Here is an 18,953-nt window from a genome sequence, read left to right on the forward strand (position 1 = left end):
TGTTCCTTAATATGACTTCTGAAAACAGCAGCTTAAAGTTTTAATTAAAGATATCTTCAAGTTCCAGGCCTACCTGACTGTAGTTAACAGACCTAATATAATGTGTTACTGTGACTTAAAAATCATTTCAATATCCTGTATTTTAAGCATGGTGGTAGTTACAGGACTATATATATCTGCCAAAACTCATTGGACTTAAAATATGAATTATATAAAGTATGCATCAAAACTGTTTAAACATCATTTTCAGGTTTATTTTTCTTAGGAGCAGCTTTTAGTCACTAAAAACTATAACAAGTTTATTCATTCACTAATTTATATATTTAAAAAACTTGAGCACTGCTAAATTCTAAGTACTGAGAATACAATAGTGAACAAACAAATCCCTGTTATCATAGAACTCTCATTTTAATGAGGGGTGGTTTAAAAGAGACATAATAAAACGTATAGGATGTCAGATGGTAATGAGTGCTAGAGTAAATGAAAGCAAGGGATGGTGGGACAGCAAGTATTGAGGAAAAGGTAAGCATTACACATGCAGATAGGCCTCACTGAAAAGGTGTAATATGAGCAGCTCCATACCTTTTGAAACAATCAGACATCATATTGTTTCATCTGCAAATATTGGATTATATATCTTCAAAATACAAGAATTAAAAAAAAAAAAAAACTTTTACACAATACCATTATCACACCTAAAATAAGTTAACATCAAATACCCAATGTTGGGGAGATATAATTTTTAAAAAATCTCCCAACTGAGAAAACCTCCACAGAGGTAGAGAAAGAAAAGTTTATTATTGAATAAGCATTAAATCAGGCGATTCGCTAAGAGATTGCAAAGATAAATCTCATCCTTTTATATAGCCAAGCAGGTGCAACCCATTACATATTTTCAAGATAAATAACTAATCTTCCAGTAAGAGGATTTGACAGTACCTTTTGTCACATACAGCTCATCCTAACTTTGTCATGGAAGTTAGAGTGGCAACCTGTGTTAGTTGATTAGCTTGATTTGGAGGGGAAATAGGCTTCTCATATCTTAACACAGGAGGTAGTTTTGCAAATTGCAGCAAGGCGCTCACCACCAGTGCCCACAGAAGTTAGCTAAGTACTCTCCCACAGGAACTGAGAGGTGAGGGCCCTAGATATTTGCATTTCAAAGAGCTAGTTGGTAGGTCTTTGAGGAAATGTTCCCGGATTGTGAGACTGGAGGCTTACGTAGTCATTGTAAAGATTTACATACATTTGAAGAGGACAGAGAAATTAATTCCAAAATAAAAGAGGGGATAAGTCTATTTCCTTATTTTCAACAGGGGCAAGTCTTTTCTATTTGTATCTGCCCTCAACACCAGTTAAAGTTCATACTGTCCCATTGACTTAACACTTTTAATGTTTATTTTTTAGTTTGAGTTGGGATCCAGATAAGGTCTCTATTGATTGATATCTCTTAAGTCCTTTATAGGTCTCTCCTTTGTTTATTTACTTCCTCCTTGCAGTTTATTTGTTGAAGAAACTAGGTCTTTTGTCTGCAGAATCTGTTTAGATTTTGCAAATTGCATTGCCATATCATCTGATGACATGTTCTTTTGTCCTCTGTATTTCCTGTATATTGGTAATTGGATCTAGATCCTTGGTCAGATTTAGGTTCAATTTTTTTTTTCCTGGCAATTCTTCATAGGTAGCATATACACTTCCATCAGAAGTGATGTTATCAGCCATTGAATATTGCCTAGATTTGATTCGTTAACTTGTTTTGTGTATTTTTCCACAGGATAGTCTCTAACACCCCAATGCCAACATATTCAAAACTGAACTTATGATCGCCACTCCCTTCTCCTTTGTCTTTCTCATCTAGTGACAGAGCCAGAAAGCTGGAGGGCAGACCCACTGTCTCTCCTCCACATCCCCTCTAAGTATTGCTGGAATCTCTGTTTTCTTTCACTGCCCCTTTACGGAGCTTCTCTTCTCCAGGCCAGTCCATTTTCCAAAAGACACCAGGGCACTAGATCTACAGTGCAGATTTGATTTGCCACTTCCTTACTGGAAAAAACCTTAGTAGCTCCTTAGTGCTTCTAGGATCTAGGCCCTGCCCCCTCCTCCTGCCTCATCTCTCCACAGTCCTCTTGAATGAATCTTGGGGCCAGGTGGATGATTGTGAATTGTTCTGTTAGGACCAAAGAGAATATGTGCCTCTTCTGCTTGTTAAGCCTTACCCATTTCCCCTTTGATTCCTGGCTAAAATCTTCAAGATTCAGACATTGCCTCTTCTGAGAAGTCCTCCGGGCTCTTCCTAGGTCTGAATCAGCACCTTCCTCTGTTCCCAACACACCCTATTCACAACTGCATTATAGCAATTAGCACTGGATTGCGCTTTCCATGACTGCTCACTAGGCTGTGTGAGCTCCTTGGAGTCTGCAGCCATACCTTTTTCTATATCTCTAGGACTTAACAGAGTGCCAGGCACACATTAAGCACACAGCTTTCACTGAAGGAGAAAGGGGGCAAAGAATCTGAAGAGGAGCAGAGTTTGCCACCCCAAAAGATGCCTCTTTGAGATACTGATTATTTTAGGCTGGTTAATTTTAAGAAATGGCAGGCATGAGAGAAGCTGAGTAGAAGTTACCTTTTGTAAAAGGACATTTACATTTGTAAGGGAAATCTTCATTTATTTCCCTCACTGTAGTAGATCTGCATTCACTCTCAATGTAGAAGGTAGGGACTTAAATCTATAACAATCTTACCCTTGTTTACTGCGCTTTTCAAGGTTATCTCCCATAATTGACTCTCCATCCCCAACAACTTTTATCTTCAGCTGAAGGTGGTATTTAAGGTGATGGCCTCTGCCATTATGGCAGAAACCAGTGTTCCTTGGTCTCTCCCATGTGTATAAGAAGTATACGTGTTACTAAACTTTTTCTCCTGCTAATCTGTCTCCTGTCAATTTGATTATTAAACCAGTCAGAAGAACCCTGAAAGGTAGACGGAATTTTTCCTCCCTGATACATCCTAGCTTTCTCCTGTAACTTCTGTTGGCATAAGACTGTCCAAGCCTATAGAAAATTTTTATGAGTTTATTTGAGCTGTGGGGGAGAAAGAAGGTATCCTATACCTTCAAGGTTCTTTTGGCTGGTCTAATAATCAAATAGACATGAGATAGATTAGCGAGAGAAAATAACCAAATTTAATTACATACATGTGTATGGGAACCCACATATATGAGAGGTCCAAAGACAGGGAAAATGGATATAAAAGACATTCTGAGCTAGGGATGAGGTAAGGTGCCTTGGGGACTTCAGAGGGTCATTCCTGGATGATAAAAAGAGCAGATGTTTAGTACATAGCAATTTGCCCCTTATATGTAGGTCAAAAGAGGTTCTCTCTGATAATCTTTTTATTATGAGTAAGACCCCCAATTCAAATTCTTCTAGGTAGTTAAGGGAGGGACAGAATTACCTCTTGAGTGCAGCTAAAGTCGCCTTTAGCACAAAACAATCCACATACCACTGAGGCATTTCTTGGGGTGGCACGTTCTGAACCCCCACCGAGCCATACAGGACATCCCTGGAAGCAAGATCTCAACAGACTGAGAAAATGCTCCTGAGAATGATGGTTTTGCAGTTTCTTTTATACATTTGGAATTAAGGAGGGAAGTAATGAAGATTACAGGAAGTTTGGAGGAAGCAAAGCAGGGATCAGATTACAGGATAGTTAAGATTATGTGCTCTCTTGAGGGTGGCAGTGCCTCTGAGATGTTTGAAAAGAGTATTCCTCTAGCATTTTAAATGCGTGTTAACCTAGATGCACAGAAACAATGGATGGTGCTTGCTTAAGGCAAAGATAAACCTTTTACTAAAGAAATTATACATACCTGATGGGTGGGGACTACCCACCATGACCTGCCCAGTTAGTGCTTTAAGATCAGGTCAACCTGTGAGGTTACTTTCAGTCACTGGACTTGTGAGATTTATTAGAGTCCCCTTTTCATCCACACTTCATTCATATTGTGACCCATGGGATTTTCCCAGAGCACTATTTCCTTTCAAGATGATTTACTCCTCAGAAGCCATCTGGTTTCCCAGATTTTAAAGAATGTATGACTCAAAGAATAACTCATGTATTAAATTGTTTAACTCTCACAAGGCGTTTGGCTACCAGTCAAGAACTTATTTAAACTAAAAGTTAGAAGGTGGTAATATCCAGTTATTGCCCTCCTTTTTGAAACATACTTGTTTTTGAACCAAGACCTGAGTAACTAATGATGACTTCTTTAAGGCTGACCTCTAGTTACTTTAGACAGATGTTACATTATTTCTTCAATATTCAAAATAGCACAGTTTAGAGGCCCAGAATCTAAGGGATTACTTTGGTTTAAATAACTTACTCTTTGAATAAATTTACTTGTCCCTCCCTATTAATGACCAAACTCTTGGTAGTGTGTGTTAATATAATAGGTGGGGTGATGCTCAGATCTGAAGAGAAGATGGAATCTTCCTGGCTCTCTCACCACTAGAGGCCAGAACAACTGAGTAGAAAGAGAAGTAGATAACACCTTCCTGTGTGATGCAAGAATTTTACAGCAAGGCAAGCAATGAGTCACAGCAAGGTATGGCATTGTGGTTAGGGCTTTCAGAGAATTGGTGTTCCAAGATTTAACTAGCTGTAGACGTAAGAAATGTCCAAACCTGTAGCGATTTTTGTTTTGAGTTTATTTGAGCCAAACTGACATCAGCTGCTGAGAAGCAAGATCTCAAATGATCTGGAGAACGACAGTTTGGCAGTTTCTTTTATACATTTGGAATTAAGGAGGGAAATAAGGAGATTGCCTGACTGTGGGGCGGGGGTTGGGGGGGGCGAGGGGGTGAGAATTTCTCTGATTGGATTATAGGGTAGTTAGCACGATTATAAGGTCCCTTGTGAGTGGAAAAGAGGTCTGGAAAGGATTACTCTGGCATTTCAAAAGTGTGTTAACCTAGATGTCCAAGAACAATGGACTGGGCTTGCTTAAGGCAAAGATAAACTTTTTTAGGCCTGAGATCTGACTAACCACCATGACCTGCCCAATTAAGAATTTTTGGTTAGATCACCTTATAAGGTTATTTTTGGTCAGATTTGTTATAGAGCCCCTTTTTCATCCACATGGCCTCACCTTTATATTTTATAGAGAATGCAGAAAATTCGAGCTGTGTATGAGAAATCAGTGGGCCTGTGTGTGTGTTCTCATTCTCACCAAAAACTCTGGTTTTATAAGAATGACACAGTCATGAACAGATTTGGGGAAGTCTTAGGTTACACCATCCATTTCAAGGAAAAGAAAAAGGGTAGGATGGGAAGTGAAGGGGTTCAGAACGAGCTTCCCCAAAATGTGCCACTTTGGCATGTGGATTGTTTTGAGCTGAAGTCATTCAAGGCCCAAAAGACTCAGTGTTCTGCAGGTTCGGGGTACCGAAGCCTGGAGTACGTGGTTCTGGCAGCTGGAACAATATGCGAGGAGCCGTGGGCAAATGCGACATAGCTTTATTCAGGCTTAGCAGGACACAACAAGGCACAGGCACAGCTCCAGCTACCCCCAGCCCGCACAGGCAGGGCTGTTCTTATAACAAAGTGCATAATAGTGGCTTAAGGTCAGGTACTATAATCAATCACAAGGTACAGGTTGTATAGAACACTGTATCTAAGGGACACTGTAGCTAAGGCTGCCCAGAAACCGCATAGCTTGCTAGGAGGGAGTCTCACTGCCTCCATTTTGTCAGTCCCCTCACCCCACACTCAGGAAGAACTTTTTCTTTTTAACTCCCAAATTCAGATAGAAGGCCTGGTCCAGGAAGAGAATTATCGCCAGAGATAACTACAGAGTATGGGCGAGGTGTGGTTAAGCTGAAGGAAGCTTGGCAGGTCCTGTTTGTTCAAAGTCCAAGGTGTTCTGTCTCTGCCTGGCATGACAAACATTTGTTTACCAAACATTTGCACTTCCCATCTTTCTGTGAATTGTCTTCTTTCCCTTTGAAGCTCTTAACACTTACCCCTTCTCCTTAGCCTAGGATGGCATATATGCCTCAGTTGCCCGGGGAAGTCAGTATAACCGGCTAAAGAACCTGGAAAGAAAGGAAGTTTTCCTCCTCATACAGGAGAAGCACCACAAAGATGCCTCATCCAATTGAACTAATATGTACAATTCTTAGCCTGTGAGGGCTTCTCCTTATCTCATTTAATCCTTGTAACAACTGTGCGGAATAGTGATAAGCTTAGAAACTGAACTTGGTTGGAGATCTTGACTCTTCTAGGAAGTTAGGGGTCAAGAGGGCAGGGATTCTTCCTCTGCACCTATTATGGCACTTGACCCACTGCATCAAGAGACCATCTTGCAGTACTTTGCTTTCAGCCTAGAGTAGTATGAAATGCGGTCTAATTTGAGGTCCCTGGGGAACACTAACCAGGATATGGCCCAGGGTCTGGGGCAGGGAACTAACTGCACATCAGAACAATTAACTGGCAAAGCTGTAGTCACTAGCCTGATGTCTCTTTAAATCCTCTCTGGAAGAGATGGAGTATCAAAAATTTTTTAAAAAAAGATCACATATTCTGAAGAGCAGTCTTTATCCTCAGGGAGTGTTGCTATCTCTTCTTGTGGTTAGATATTGGAATAGATTGAAGTTTCGTCAGCATGTTAACAATAGCAGATCTTTTTTTTAGGGAAGCTCAACAGTCTTATTTGGAATGAGGGAAATTGGTTTTGTTGTAGTGTCTTATGAAGCCAGAGGAACCTTATGAAGCCTGTGCTGGAACCAGGCTGCTGCTAAGGTGCCATCAGCTGACAGTCTGTGAAAGTCTGCGCTGGCTCGCTATGACCTAGAGGTGCTTAGAGGGTTGACACGAGTTTGGGTCATCGGGGCATACATTACTAATTCTATCTTTAGACAGTGTTACTCTCTTCTCCTTAGGAAAGAAGGACCGTCATAGCTAGAGAAGCAGTTAGCACGAAACATGTAACTGGTGTTGCAAATCATCTTAGTTAACATGTCTTAGAGCTAAATTTTTGAGTTCATTTTTGTATTTGGATTTTTTTACGCAAGGATTACATTTATGCAAAGACATCTATTAACACCAAATTTGTATCATTTGATCTTGAGGTTAACTCTAGTATATGTTAGATAGACATATCTGAAATGACTGGCTTGGATGCCCGCGGGCAGCCTGCATTCTCGAGCTCCCAGTACCACTCTCCCTGCTCCTGTCTTCCTCAGCCGTGGTCTTCACTGTGTCTGACAATGGCTACCTGTTGCAGAGGCAACAGAACAGAGTAGGGAGGAAGAAAATGTTGAAAGTGCTGGTTGGAGCAGTCTTCTCAGGGACTCTGAAGAAGTGAACTAGAATATGTGTACTTGCATGATGTGATTTCTTTCCTTAACGTACCAAACTGGGCCTAAGGAAGCAAAGAGCTGCTTTTTAGGTACCTCAGGACATGTGGGTGTTAAATGCACTAAATGAAATTCAGACCTCTTCATTTTATTGGTGGCAACCAAATGAGTTTACCTTAAATAAGTCTCTTCAAAGGTTATTACCTAAATCACATTTTAGGAATAAGAGAAATTCTGCTCAATTCGAATGGCCTGAATGAACTCTGGCATTCTTTTCCTGGTTTAGACCACCTCTAGTAACATTGCAACTTTGTTTTCAGTAAGCTGGTTTTCCAGGTACACACTGAGGTTCTATGAGTTATTGGTAGCATTCCTTTCAAATATTAGGAATTCTCTTTGCATGGAGCTAAATCTGCCATGCATAATATTTGAGTCTATAACTTTAAAAGCCATTAGGATTGGTAGTCTCTCAGAACCAAGTGAGATCTCATAGTCTTTGTTTTTCTTCAGGTTTCACTGACTTGTTATTCCTGATGAGTCATAAACTCTCCATCCTATTCAGGCACAGTATGAAAAAACTGCACACTAATTGGCCCCTAGCTTTTCTCCAAATCTGTTATTCCGCCAGTGGGCCACCTGGGCTCGGTGGACTCTCTCATGTGTCAGCCAGCTTTGAAACCCATCTCTCTTGACTTGCTGGGAACCTTGGAAGCTGTTGGAGCTACCTGGAAGTATAAGTCAGAGCAATAGGGAAAATGGAGTACTTCTATGCTATCAAAATTCCTGCTCACTCGTAACATTTTCTTGAGTTGCCAACCAAAGAGTGATTAAGCGTGTTCTAAACAGATGGAGCTTTTTAACTTGGCTGAATTTCTCCCTCCAAAGTATGTGATACCAGCAGAGGATTAGCAGCTACCTGAAAAGCATCTAGCATAGTGTGGTGTACGGAGCCAGACAGTTTTGTTCCTTTTCCTTCTTTCCTGTCACTGGCTTTTTTCAGGGATTCACTAGTGATCAGCACCCTAAATAGAAGTGCTGTCTATAGATATTGCTAAGGTTAAGTTAAGTAGGGCTGTTTTGATTCCTTCCCCACCAGCTGGTTGCATCATCTGTTGATGCACTTGTGTTCTCTTTCCACTCCGATGGAACCTAGAGATGTTTATCAAGGCCAAAAGTAACATCTGGACCCAAAAGATGATAATAATTTTCATTGTATTTTTTATTACCAGCACTGAGAAAGAAGCAATGAGGCTGCGCCAGTATATTGAAACCTTTGCTTTTTCCCACTGCAAGTCAGACATGAGAGCCCTTTCAAGTTGGTTTCAGATGTCTGTCATGAGAGCTTCCTTGAAGATTCGGGTTCATTCTGTACTACAGTGCCTTCTTAAAAGAGAGGAGAGAGCAGCAATGAAACATCATGTTCCATCTGATCTAGATTTGTAGAAGAGTTGACCTGAAGTACAAAAAGTTCGAGAAAGGGACAGCTCCCTCAAGCATGACAGGCAGATATTCCTTCCGTATTACAATATTTGCTCTTTTCACTATTACTTTGAGATTCTTTAAAAATTAGACCTTTTTTTTTTGTGCCTTTTGAACTGGAAGAATTTTCTGTAGCACTCTGATAAAGCAATATTTTCATTATTACTCACTTCGCCCTACTCTTACAAAAATACAACCTCCCATCAGCCTCCCCACTCCTCCAAACTGTGACCTATGGGTTATTATTCATGTTCTCTACAGCCTCATATTGCATTGCTCCAATATGCAACCTTCTCATTTTTGTTAAATTGCTCAACTGTTTTCCAAACAAGGCACGTACACTTCCTCCTTCAGGCCTTTGTTCACTCTTAGAAACCAGTGCTGGACTCTCCTGCATTAGACCTTTGGGTGCTGCCATGCTATTGGAACAGTAAGCCTTAGAGGAGAAATCTCCCAAGAGGCTATATCAAGATGGTATAGAATATTCACTGATAAGCTCTGTAATGAACTAGAATAGTTAGGATTACCAATAGTTAGGACCAGCAACATAAGCTTTAGTATTTGAGTTCTTAATCACTTAAAGGTTATGACAATAAGATTTAAAAGTACTCCTTGTGGAGAGATTGCTGGTTATCCATTCTCTTCATCATCTGGACATAACTTAGACCTGCATTAGCTGGCCAGTGTGCTCTGTGAGGAGTGACTTATCACTTCTAGGCCAGGACCTTTCAAAGTAGAGGTGTGTCCTCTCAATGTTTGCTTCCTGCTGCCTTGAACCTGGAGAGACCTAACCTTAGCTATACAGATGGCAAAGCCCTAGGTATCGCAGAGCCACAAGTCAGAAGGAGCCTGGTCTCTGAATGATTACATGAAGGAAAGCTTCCTGTTGACCTGGATGTTAAATGAACAAGAAACCAATTTACTGTGTTTGAGCCATTGTTTTGGGGAAGGTTTATTAAAGCAATTTAGCTCACTCTGACAACTTTATTTAAGAGAATATTAGGGATTATGTTTTTACTTAAAGGTCTGCAAGGAGAGCCAAGCCTAGGGAGTGGGATAGGGGACTTTCACCATTCGACACTTTCTTATGGATTTTACAAAAAACTGCTGTTGCTAGTAAGGAAAGGAAACAACAAAAATTAGCAAAAACGGTGCTGGTACAAACTTTACTTATTGTAGGAGTCATTCCTTGACAACTCCAATCCTCACTGAATTTCCTTTGACTGCTTTACACTCATTGTCCTTTATCCTTACCTGGAACTTATTGTGGAAATTAAATAGCAGATTTGGGAGTAATATGAGGTGGGCCACTCAGGCAGGGCCTCTCAAGATATTCTTCTCTTCAGGGGGTCTGGCTTTCAGCTTTGTGGATCCAGGAACAGAAGTCCTGATATGTGCAGAACTTAGCAGGCTCTCAGACTCAGAGACTCATGCTAACCATGATATAGAACCCCAAACGCCCATGCATAATTATGGTAAGAGCCCTTCCAGCATTGCCAGGAAGCCCTCTTGCTGGTATGAAGGCATTCGGAAAACTAAGCGAATCACCGGAGGGCTCTTTGGTGAGCAAATGGAGTTGGATAATTTTGGAGCATTCGCCATCTAGGCTGTGAATTAATCTAGTGATTTGCTCCACAGAGTTTACATTTGATGAACAAAATCCTTTTATGAAATTCTCTCTTCCTTGGAGAGTGTTGCTGTTAAGACTGCCAAATTCTCTTCAAGTTTCTTTTTAGGCTTTCTGAAGCTTTCTCCTGAGAAGTAAATAATAGTGAGCTGAATAATGTTTTTTGTCATACTTATCTGAGTCTACATCCTAGATTCCATGATTGGACTGGAGTGATCCCAGATTCTGTCATTTAATCCATCAAGTCGATCACTTTAATTGCCATATATTTCTTCTTGGTCATGTTGAGGATTAAATGAGTTAAAGTTGTCTTCAAAAGTTAGCATAATTTAATTAGATTATAAACTTTTTCTGCTTACACATCTAATAGTATAAAACACCAGACATGCCCTGGTGTCTTATAACTAGTAAGAACCTAAATACTTAATGTGGTTTGAGGAGGTACTGAGATAAACATTGATCAAGTGTAGGTACAGTCAGTCATTCAAAATCTGCCTGGCCCAAAACTGTTGCCAACAGGGATAAGACCTGATATTGACTTCAAAGTTAGTTAAAGCTTCATTGATCAAATCTAAAGTGCCCTCCTGTATTCTGAGATTTGATAAAGTACACAATGACTGTCCTTATGGTTTTTTTTTAAAAAAAGATTTTTATAAATATTTGGCCATTTTTTTTTCCCTTGGTTCTCCAATGTCTTTGACCTATTATATTCTTTTCCTATCTTCAACACCTTCCCCTTTCTATTTAGTTGTCCAGATCATCTCTAGTTCTGAGCCTTTTATATGATTATATTTTTTAATGCAGTGATCATAAAATACAAACAGAATTCTAGCAGCAGATACATGTTGCCTTTAATTGAAAATAGTATAAGGTTTCTGTTTTGCTTCCAGTGTCCCTTTTGGTGTTGATCCCTTAGTTGGCCTTGTGTTCCTGGCCATTGCTTCTCGAAGCTTTACATTCTCTCAGAAGTTTGGCTTTGGATTGAGTTTGGGTTCAAGAAGAAAAGCTCAAAACTGTACAATTTAAATTCAAGATGGGTCCGTGCTGGTGTTAATCCAAATCTTTAACTCAGATCTCTTGAATATTAAGATATCTATTCTGTGGCCACTTCCCTTTACCCCCAACATACCTGGACTCCAATTTGAGAAGCAGGGTTTTATGGATACAATCTCTAATAATGCACTGTTCTAATAGTTCAGATACCTTTCTAAGAGAGTTGGATTATTTAGTTCTTATCCTAATTGTAGCAGCTAATCAATTTACTGATATAAATGGTTACAATGGAAAGATTAGTACATACACTGAAGATAAAAATTAACATGTAGCGACTGGTGTCTTAATTTGCTATAGTATGTGATACCTGGGTAGGAAATATTACAGCTTAGTGTCAATATATCACCAGTTCTTTTTAAATTCCTTTTTGCTTTTTTTTAAGTGAAGTCTATACTTTTATTGGCTGAACAGGCTACTCGAGGGGGATGAAGTGATAAGAGTGGGTGGCCCCAAGGCTGGGCCGGCCATGCTTCCTGGGTTTGTAGGCACGATGGAGAACTCGCCCAGGTGGTGGCAAATCAATCATCTCAGGCTTGATTTCCACCTGTGTGAAGGTCTTGCGGTTCTGGACGCCCATCATGCTGCTTACCATCTGGAGCAGAATGATGTTGTCCCGCAGGTGCCTCTTTACCCGCTCTGGCTTCTCAGTGGGTGGTGCCTCTTGGTTGGCCCTGTGCAGGCACTTTGCAGCTGCATCACTGCGACACTGGGAGGATGTGTCCAGCAGCTGGTCAAGGTACACACCACAGTAACTGACCTGGTGGAAGGTCAGCAGCTGCTTCTGCTACATGTCCGCCATCTTGTCGGTTCTTCAGAAAGGACTCACTAGGTCTTAAAAGTGTTGCATTCAAGAGGGATTCTTGGGGACACGAACTGCATAGTTGAGAACACACACACTGGGGACAGATGGCTAGGATTTGGATCATGATTCTGGCACTCAGCAGCTGTGTGACCTTGGGACCTAGGTTTATAACATGAAAATTTCTGTATATGTATTTTTGTCCTTAATTAATAGCACTTAACTTTCTTTTCAATCTTGTTGGTTCTTCTTGGTATTTTACTTCCACTCTATAACTCTGGAATATCTGAGGTCTAATTACTACCAATGTTGTGACTGTTAAGTCAGCTAACACTTCTGGGCTTCACTTTCCAAAACGCAGCTTTTTTATCTGCAAAATGGTGTTACTAATAGGATCTACCCCACAGGATTGCTGGGAGGACCGAGGTAATCCCGCCAGTCATGTGACATTTTGAATTTTACCATGACAAAATGATGATGCATACTTTGTTATTTGTGGCCCAGGCCAGTAAGTGTTGGAATAACATTTCCAATTAATTTTGTCACCCCCCACCCCCATTTGTTTCCAGGCTGCCGCCTAAAAGACTTTGGAGATTTGAGTTTCACTCCAGTACCTAAAGATGATCTCTACAACAACCTGATAGTGAATCCCCGCTCAGTGGGCCGTGCCAACCAGGAAATGGCTGAGGTAGTTAGTAGAGCCGTTTCAGGTGGCTACAGCTGTGTCACACTAGGAGGAGACCACAGGTAAGCTTAGAAACCAGGGGTGGTGGCAAGGGTGGATTGCATGGTGCTTCGGTCTAATCAATTAGCTTGTCTCTTTCCTCAGTTGGAGTAAAATACCCTTCAGAATTTTTAGGGTATGATGTAAAAAACAAAAATTAATAAACAGAAACCTCATTCAAAATGAAGCAGGGAGGCCAGAGGGGAAGCTTTCGTGCGCTATCAGTAGCTCTCCAAGCACAGCAGGAGGAACTTTGTAACAGCCCCCAGACTTCTTTTCCCCCTCTATAAAAGAATTTCCTTCATTTCAGTGGACTTGCATTTGGCCTGCAGTGGTTGCATGTTCCAGCTGGCAATGCCGTTGTTCCTGAACAAACCCATTTTGCTGGAGAAATATTTCACTGACTTTTTAAGGTCAACAATAAGAGCATTTTGATGTCATAAGGTCATGAGCTGCTGGAAGCAAATGTGGTTTTCTTTGTAGGGAACACTGTATAGTAGGAGGACAAGTTCAGAGGTAGGCTAAGCAAAGTTTTTAGGCATAAGTTTATTTCATACTTACCTCTTGGAAAGCTTTCTTGAGAAACTCGTATGACTTTCATTTGACTACTTGGGAAAATTGGAAGGATCATCGATAGGCTGAATTTGGGCTTTTTAAAAAAAGGATTTCTAATAGGTTCGTTTGAAATTCCCCACTTGGCACGTGAATACATTCTCTACCTCCACAGTAACAGATCCTAGGTGACTAATACAGTAGATCTTTCCTCTCAGTGAAACAGCATGTACTTCATTGAGCACTGTTCTGATGTGTTCTCAAGGAGGACTAGGGATTGTGGGAAACTTGTGATCTATTAGACTTATATGAAATAAATACACATGGAGAGAAGGAGGTCAGTCTGGGCTAGAGTAGTCAGATTTCACAAGGGAGTGTGATCTGAGCTAAGTAATGAAGGTTAAGAAAAAAACAGCATTTAAGTACTAAAAGTATTGAACAGTTCATATATATTGTTAATCCTCATAATTACATGAGGCAAGTACAATTTTATCTGATTTACTGCTGGTAATACTGAGGGACAGAGGTTAGATAACTTACCCAAGGTCTATAGCCAGGATGTAGCAGAGCTACATTGGATTGGTTCAAATCCAATGTGACTTTTATAGGCAATTTAACTTTTCTTCTGAGAATCCAATCTAGCAACTTTCCCTATGGTGCTCAAGAGAGCATTTCAGATCACTTAACGGATCTTAAATGTTTGTTACAACAAGAGAGGCAAGTAGATCTCATTATGAATAAAATTTTAGGTAGAATAAGAGTAATAGTCCCAGGTTCTCTACTGAGATTCAATTAAATGAAGCAGAGTGTGGGTCTCTTGCCTCTTAGCTCAGTGTTCTCTCTCAAAGTTCATTTATATTGTCTGTCCTTGTCTCACTATTTGGGGACCATTTATCAATGTGATTATCATAGTTCTTGGTTTTTCTTTTGTCTGCAGCTATTTATATTGCAGCCCTGTCACTACTCCCAAGTTCCTGTTCAGTGCTAAAACCTAGGCTATCTGAAAGATTCTAGATAGGAAAAGATGAGGGTAAAACCTGAACAGCTGTTGAACATTTTTTAAAAGAAGAGGCTTTAGATCACTCGGTTCCTTTTACATGTATAACATACAGGATTGCCTTAATCATCAAACCAACTTGACTTAAACAGGCTAAGATTATTACCATATAGAAAAGGAAACTGAAGTCTAGAGAAATTAAATGACTTATCCTAGATCACACAGTTCTTCCGGGGGAGGCGGGGTCGGGACACAACAGTAATCTGCAGTATTGACTTAATCCACTGCTTTTAGCACTAGACTATGCTATCACTCAGAAAAAACTCTATGTGGGGCATAGGGCTTAAAATGCTGTCTGTCTCATATACAGACCAAGAAGGATGGCTATAGTTAGTTTCTAAGATGCTTAAGCTGCTTTTCCCATCTATGTTACTAGGAAGCTGGGCAGCTTTCCAACCACGATTTCATCAGCTATATTCCTACAGCTGAGACAGGACAGTTGGCTTATATAAGCAGATACAAAGGAAAAGGAAAGACAAAATACAGAGAAACAATGATATTTGAATGCCATACTAATGTATATAACTTGCAAATAAACTTGTTTTAGTCAGTGATCTAAATGAGGTCTTCAATTGGCTTGCTCTGTTAACAAGTTTATTTTTTTTCCCAGAAAGTATTGCATAATCTTTTTTTCACATAATCTTTTTTAAAAGCTATAATGCTAATTTTTATCCTTAAAACTTAATATAGTTCTTTGAAAGTGATAATTAGCTCTTCCCGGTCTCCCTGAAGAGGTATTAAGCAATATTTGTGAGTTGTTACATACAGACCACATCTTTAACTGGATTTCATTCTTGAACAAATAATTTAAGGTCCTTTTCTGGCCAGAGCTAATGGATCAAATTATAGGGGTTTGGGGACAGTAATGATGTCTTTCACACTTCATACCCAGTTGTCAGCTTTGAAACTTTAGAGCCTTCCATTTCTCCTTGCATAACTTACTCAGCGTTAATCTTTAGGAATTACACTGGGGACTCTGTCTCATCCAAATCTAGCCTTAGTCTGGGACCCTGACTTTGCCCCAAGGGCAAAGTATGAGCTGCATTGGCTGAAGATATTTGTTAATGGTGATGTTTGCTAAACAGAGGGCCTTGAAGATTATAGTACATTTGACCCTTGAACAACTCAGAGGTTAAGGGCACCAACCCCCTTGCACAGTTGAAAATGCAAGTAGTACTTCTGATTCAGCAAAAACTTAAGTTGTCCCTTGGTGCCTACAAGGGATTGGTTCCAAAACCTCCCGTGAATACCAAAGTCCTCAGATGGCTCAAGCCCCCTATCTAAAATGATGCAGATCAATGCATACAGTTGGCCCTCCACATCCAGACTCCCAGCTGTATATCGAACAGTTACAGATACTTATTGAAAAAAATCTGTGTGTGAGTGGACCCATACAGTTCAAACCCATGATGTTCAGGGGTCAACTGTATTTATTCTTTGCAGCCTGGCGATTGGTACCATTATTGGACACGCCCGGCATTTCCCAGACCTTTGTGTGATCTGGGTTGATGCCCATGCTGACATCCATACACCACTCACCACTTCATCTGGAAATCTCCATGGACAGCCAGTTTCATTTCTCCTCAGAGAACTACAGGACAAGGTCAGTGGCCCAAAATAAAAAGAAAGTTGGATGGCTTACTGGGGTTATCTGGGGCTTTGAGGGTCTAGATCAGTAAGATTTCTGTGAAGGATGGGTTGATGGTGGTAGAAATGCTTACCACTTCATTTGTTCATTAAACGTTATCAAGGGCGAGGTCGTCTGTTAGATGCTAGGTATATAAAGATGACTAGGACATGGTCCCTGCTCCGAGGGAGTTCATAATTTTGTAAGGAAGGAAGGTGGTACGGGGTAACTATAGTTATTAATACACCCACAGCCTGAGGACCCAGGCCTCACTCAGACCCACTGGTCTAAAATACAAGTAAAAACCATGATTACCTCTAGGGAATATTTTCCTCGGCTATTCAGAAGACATGGGAGTCCATGTTAGGCATAGACTAGAATCTGTTTATGCCTCACCTCAGTGAGAGACCAAGTTAAACCAGGAATAACAAAGGTTATTCATTAGGCAGAATTCATGTTTTAGCCAAACATGGCTGTCCGCAACTTGAGATGGCAACTGGGTTATGGTTCGAGAACCAATCTGTAAATAATTCAGTAATGTGAGAAGGGGTGGAAAGGGGCTAGTCAGCAGTATTCCTGCTATTTAGGTAAGTTAATGAGAAATTGAGACCACCTTAGGAGAAGAGATTTTTTTAATTCTTGATAAAGCTATACTGTGTTCTTTCTGAGTCATTTCCACTTGTGTTAAGTTAGTTCTTTTTCCCAGATCAAGTATGTCTTGTGTTACATTAAAACATACCCTGTAGGTAGGAAGAAAAAGTGAAGTACATACACTGGGAAGCACACAGTGATTATTTTAGTGAGACCAAGAATTTTTGATGACTCCTGTTCATTTCTCTCTTCATAGGTACCACAGCTCCCAGGATTTTCCTGGATCAAACCTTGTATTTCTTCCCCAAGTATTGTGTATATTGGTCTAAGAGATGTGGACCCTCCTGAACAGTAAGTTGATACATAGGGTTAAACTTTGGGCTTATGCTGGCCACGTATGTTCCATTTGATAGGTTGTTCCTTGCTTTAATTTCTAAGTCTTACTATAAAGACAAACCCCCTCTAAACATGCATTTGATTAAAAATGTTTAAACTAAGGACTCCTTCCTTTTTTATCTCATCACAGTTTTATTTTAAAGAATTATGATATCCAGTATTTTTCCATGAGAGACATAGATCGACTTGGTATCCAGAAGGTCATGGAACAGACATTTGATCTGCTGATTGGCAAGTAAGTAACTATCTACTTCTAGCTCTGAAAGGGAATAAGGCTCCCAATGGGCAGTACACTTAAGGTTGTCTCTTGGAGATGATAGCTTTTCTTTTAAAATAAAAGCAAAATGTGTGCATATAAAGAAATATCAAACAATTCAGAAAGGGAGAACATGAAACCGGTTATATTCTTCCTCTGGGGTTGGGAGAGTTTCCTTTAAGTCATTGCCCAGAATCCTCCATCTCTCATGAATTTCTCTTTAGCTATTTTTAATGCTTATCTTCTGAGATGAGAAGCATTCATTGTTCCAACTGTCCCATTCTTCCCAGCCTCACTATTGCTTCATCTGAAAGGAGTTTTACATGAAGCAAATCTTGGGTGTGTAGAAAGATGGCAGATGAATGCTATCTTTGCTACACTAGTTTTAGGAGCATTTTCCCAGCAGTGAGTCTTTATTTCTGAATTAATGTAATTAATTACCACCTGGTAGTATGCTATTTCTTAAGCTGTTCAAAGAAATTTAGTTATTTAGCATATAGATATTGTATATTAGTTTCAGCTATTGGACACCTGGGCTAAACTGAAGTTAGAATTGGAAGATAATATTATAGACATAAAATCAGACAAGTTCAGTTGCTGTTACACTGAGAGATCTGTAACCCAGATCAATCCAACTGAAGTTAGAATCTATCAAAGGCCAAGGTCATATGGAATTAAAGAATTCTACTGACAGTTGTTAATGTAAGAGGCTCTGATGCTCAGGATAAATCAAGACTATAAGTTAAGTTAGTCCGTCTGAAGCACAGAGAACAAATGGCAAAATTATGAAGTGGTATATAGGAAGCTAATATGCAAATACTCAGTAACTTCCAGAATAGGAAACCTGGAAATCTGTATTAACAAAATAACAGGACTAATAGCAACAAAAGCAAAGATTTGCATCTGGGGAAAGGATAAATGTTCAGGTACAACCAAATGACTTATCCTTCTCCTTTCAAGAAGACAAAGGCCAATCCATCTGAGTTTTGATATTGATGCGTTTGACCCTTCACTGGCTCCGGCCACAGGAACGCCTGTTGTAGGGGGACTGACCTATCGAGAAGGCATGTATATTACTGAGGAAATACACAATACAGGTAAGTAGTGATCAGCCTGTTCACTACATAATTAAACATGCTGAAGCCTCTTGCCTGCCAGGGGATTTTTTCTACTATTCCATGTCATTGTAGACATTGTTTTTGCTTCAACTTGTTGTAGCTAAAAGTCATGTGGTCAGCCTAATAAGGGATAGTCATTTAGAGGCACGTCTGGATCTGGCTCGTACCAAAATATGCTAAGGTAATATTGAACAAAATATGTTTATGTCTACTTAAACACTTATTAAATACAAGAATAAGCTGCCAAACTAATATAGTTCTTTGCATCTGAATTGTCTAAAGGCAGATTAAGATGAAAAGGCGAGGCCAAGTACCT

At 40.0% G+C, this 18,953-nt stretch overlaps 1 protein-coding gene and 1 pseudogene across 4 annotated transcripts in view; one reads left to right on the plus strand and one right to left on the minus strand.

Moving 5' to 3' along the window:
* Positions 1–18,953, plus strand: part of ARG2 (arginase 2) — a 30,105-nt gene that overhangs the window by 8,759 nt on the left and 2,393 nt on the right. For 2 of the 4 annotated variants that reach the window (XM_039875301.1, XM_039875304.1), the window contains exons 3-7: positions 12,886–13,063; positions 16,093–16,252; positions 17,124–17,218; positions 17,394–17,498; positions 18,480–18,616. In XM_039875301.1, coding sequence (XP_039731235.1) covers positions 12,886–13,063; positions 16,093–16,252; positions 17,124–17,218; positions 17,394–17,498; positions 18,480–18,616 — 675 coding nt within the window. Of the gene's footprint in view, positions 1–4,436; positions 4,607–12,885; positions 13,064–16,092; positions 16,253–17,123; positions 17,219–17,393; positions 17,499–18,479; positions 18,617–18,953 lie in introns of all 4 variants that reach the window. The other 2 variants (XM_039875303.1, XM_039875302.1) reach the window with 2 other exon arrangements.
* Positions 8,942–12,886, minus strand: LOC120612770 (40S ribosomal protein S15-like; annotated as a pseudogene).

The sequence above is a fragment of the Pteropus medius genome, unplaced genomic scaffold, assembly GCF_902729225.1.
Source record: "Pteropus medius unplaced genomic scaffold, Ma_sr-lr_union100, whole genome shotgun sequence".
In the NCBI taxonomy this organism is placed as follows: Eukaryota; Metazoa; Chordata; class Mammalia; order Chiroptera; family Pteropodidae; genus Pteropus; species Pteropus medius.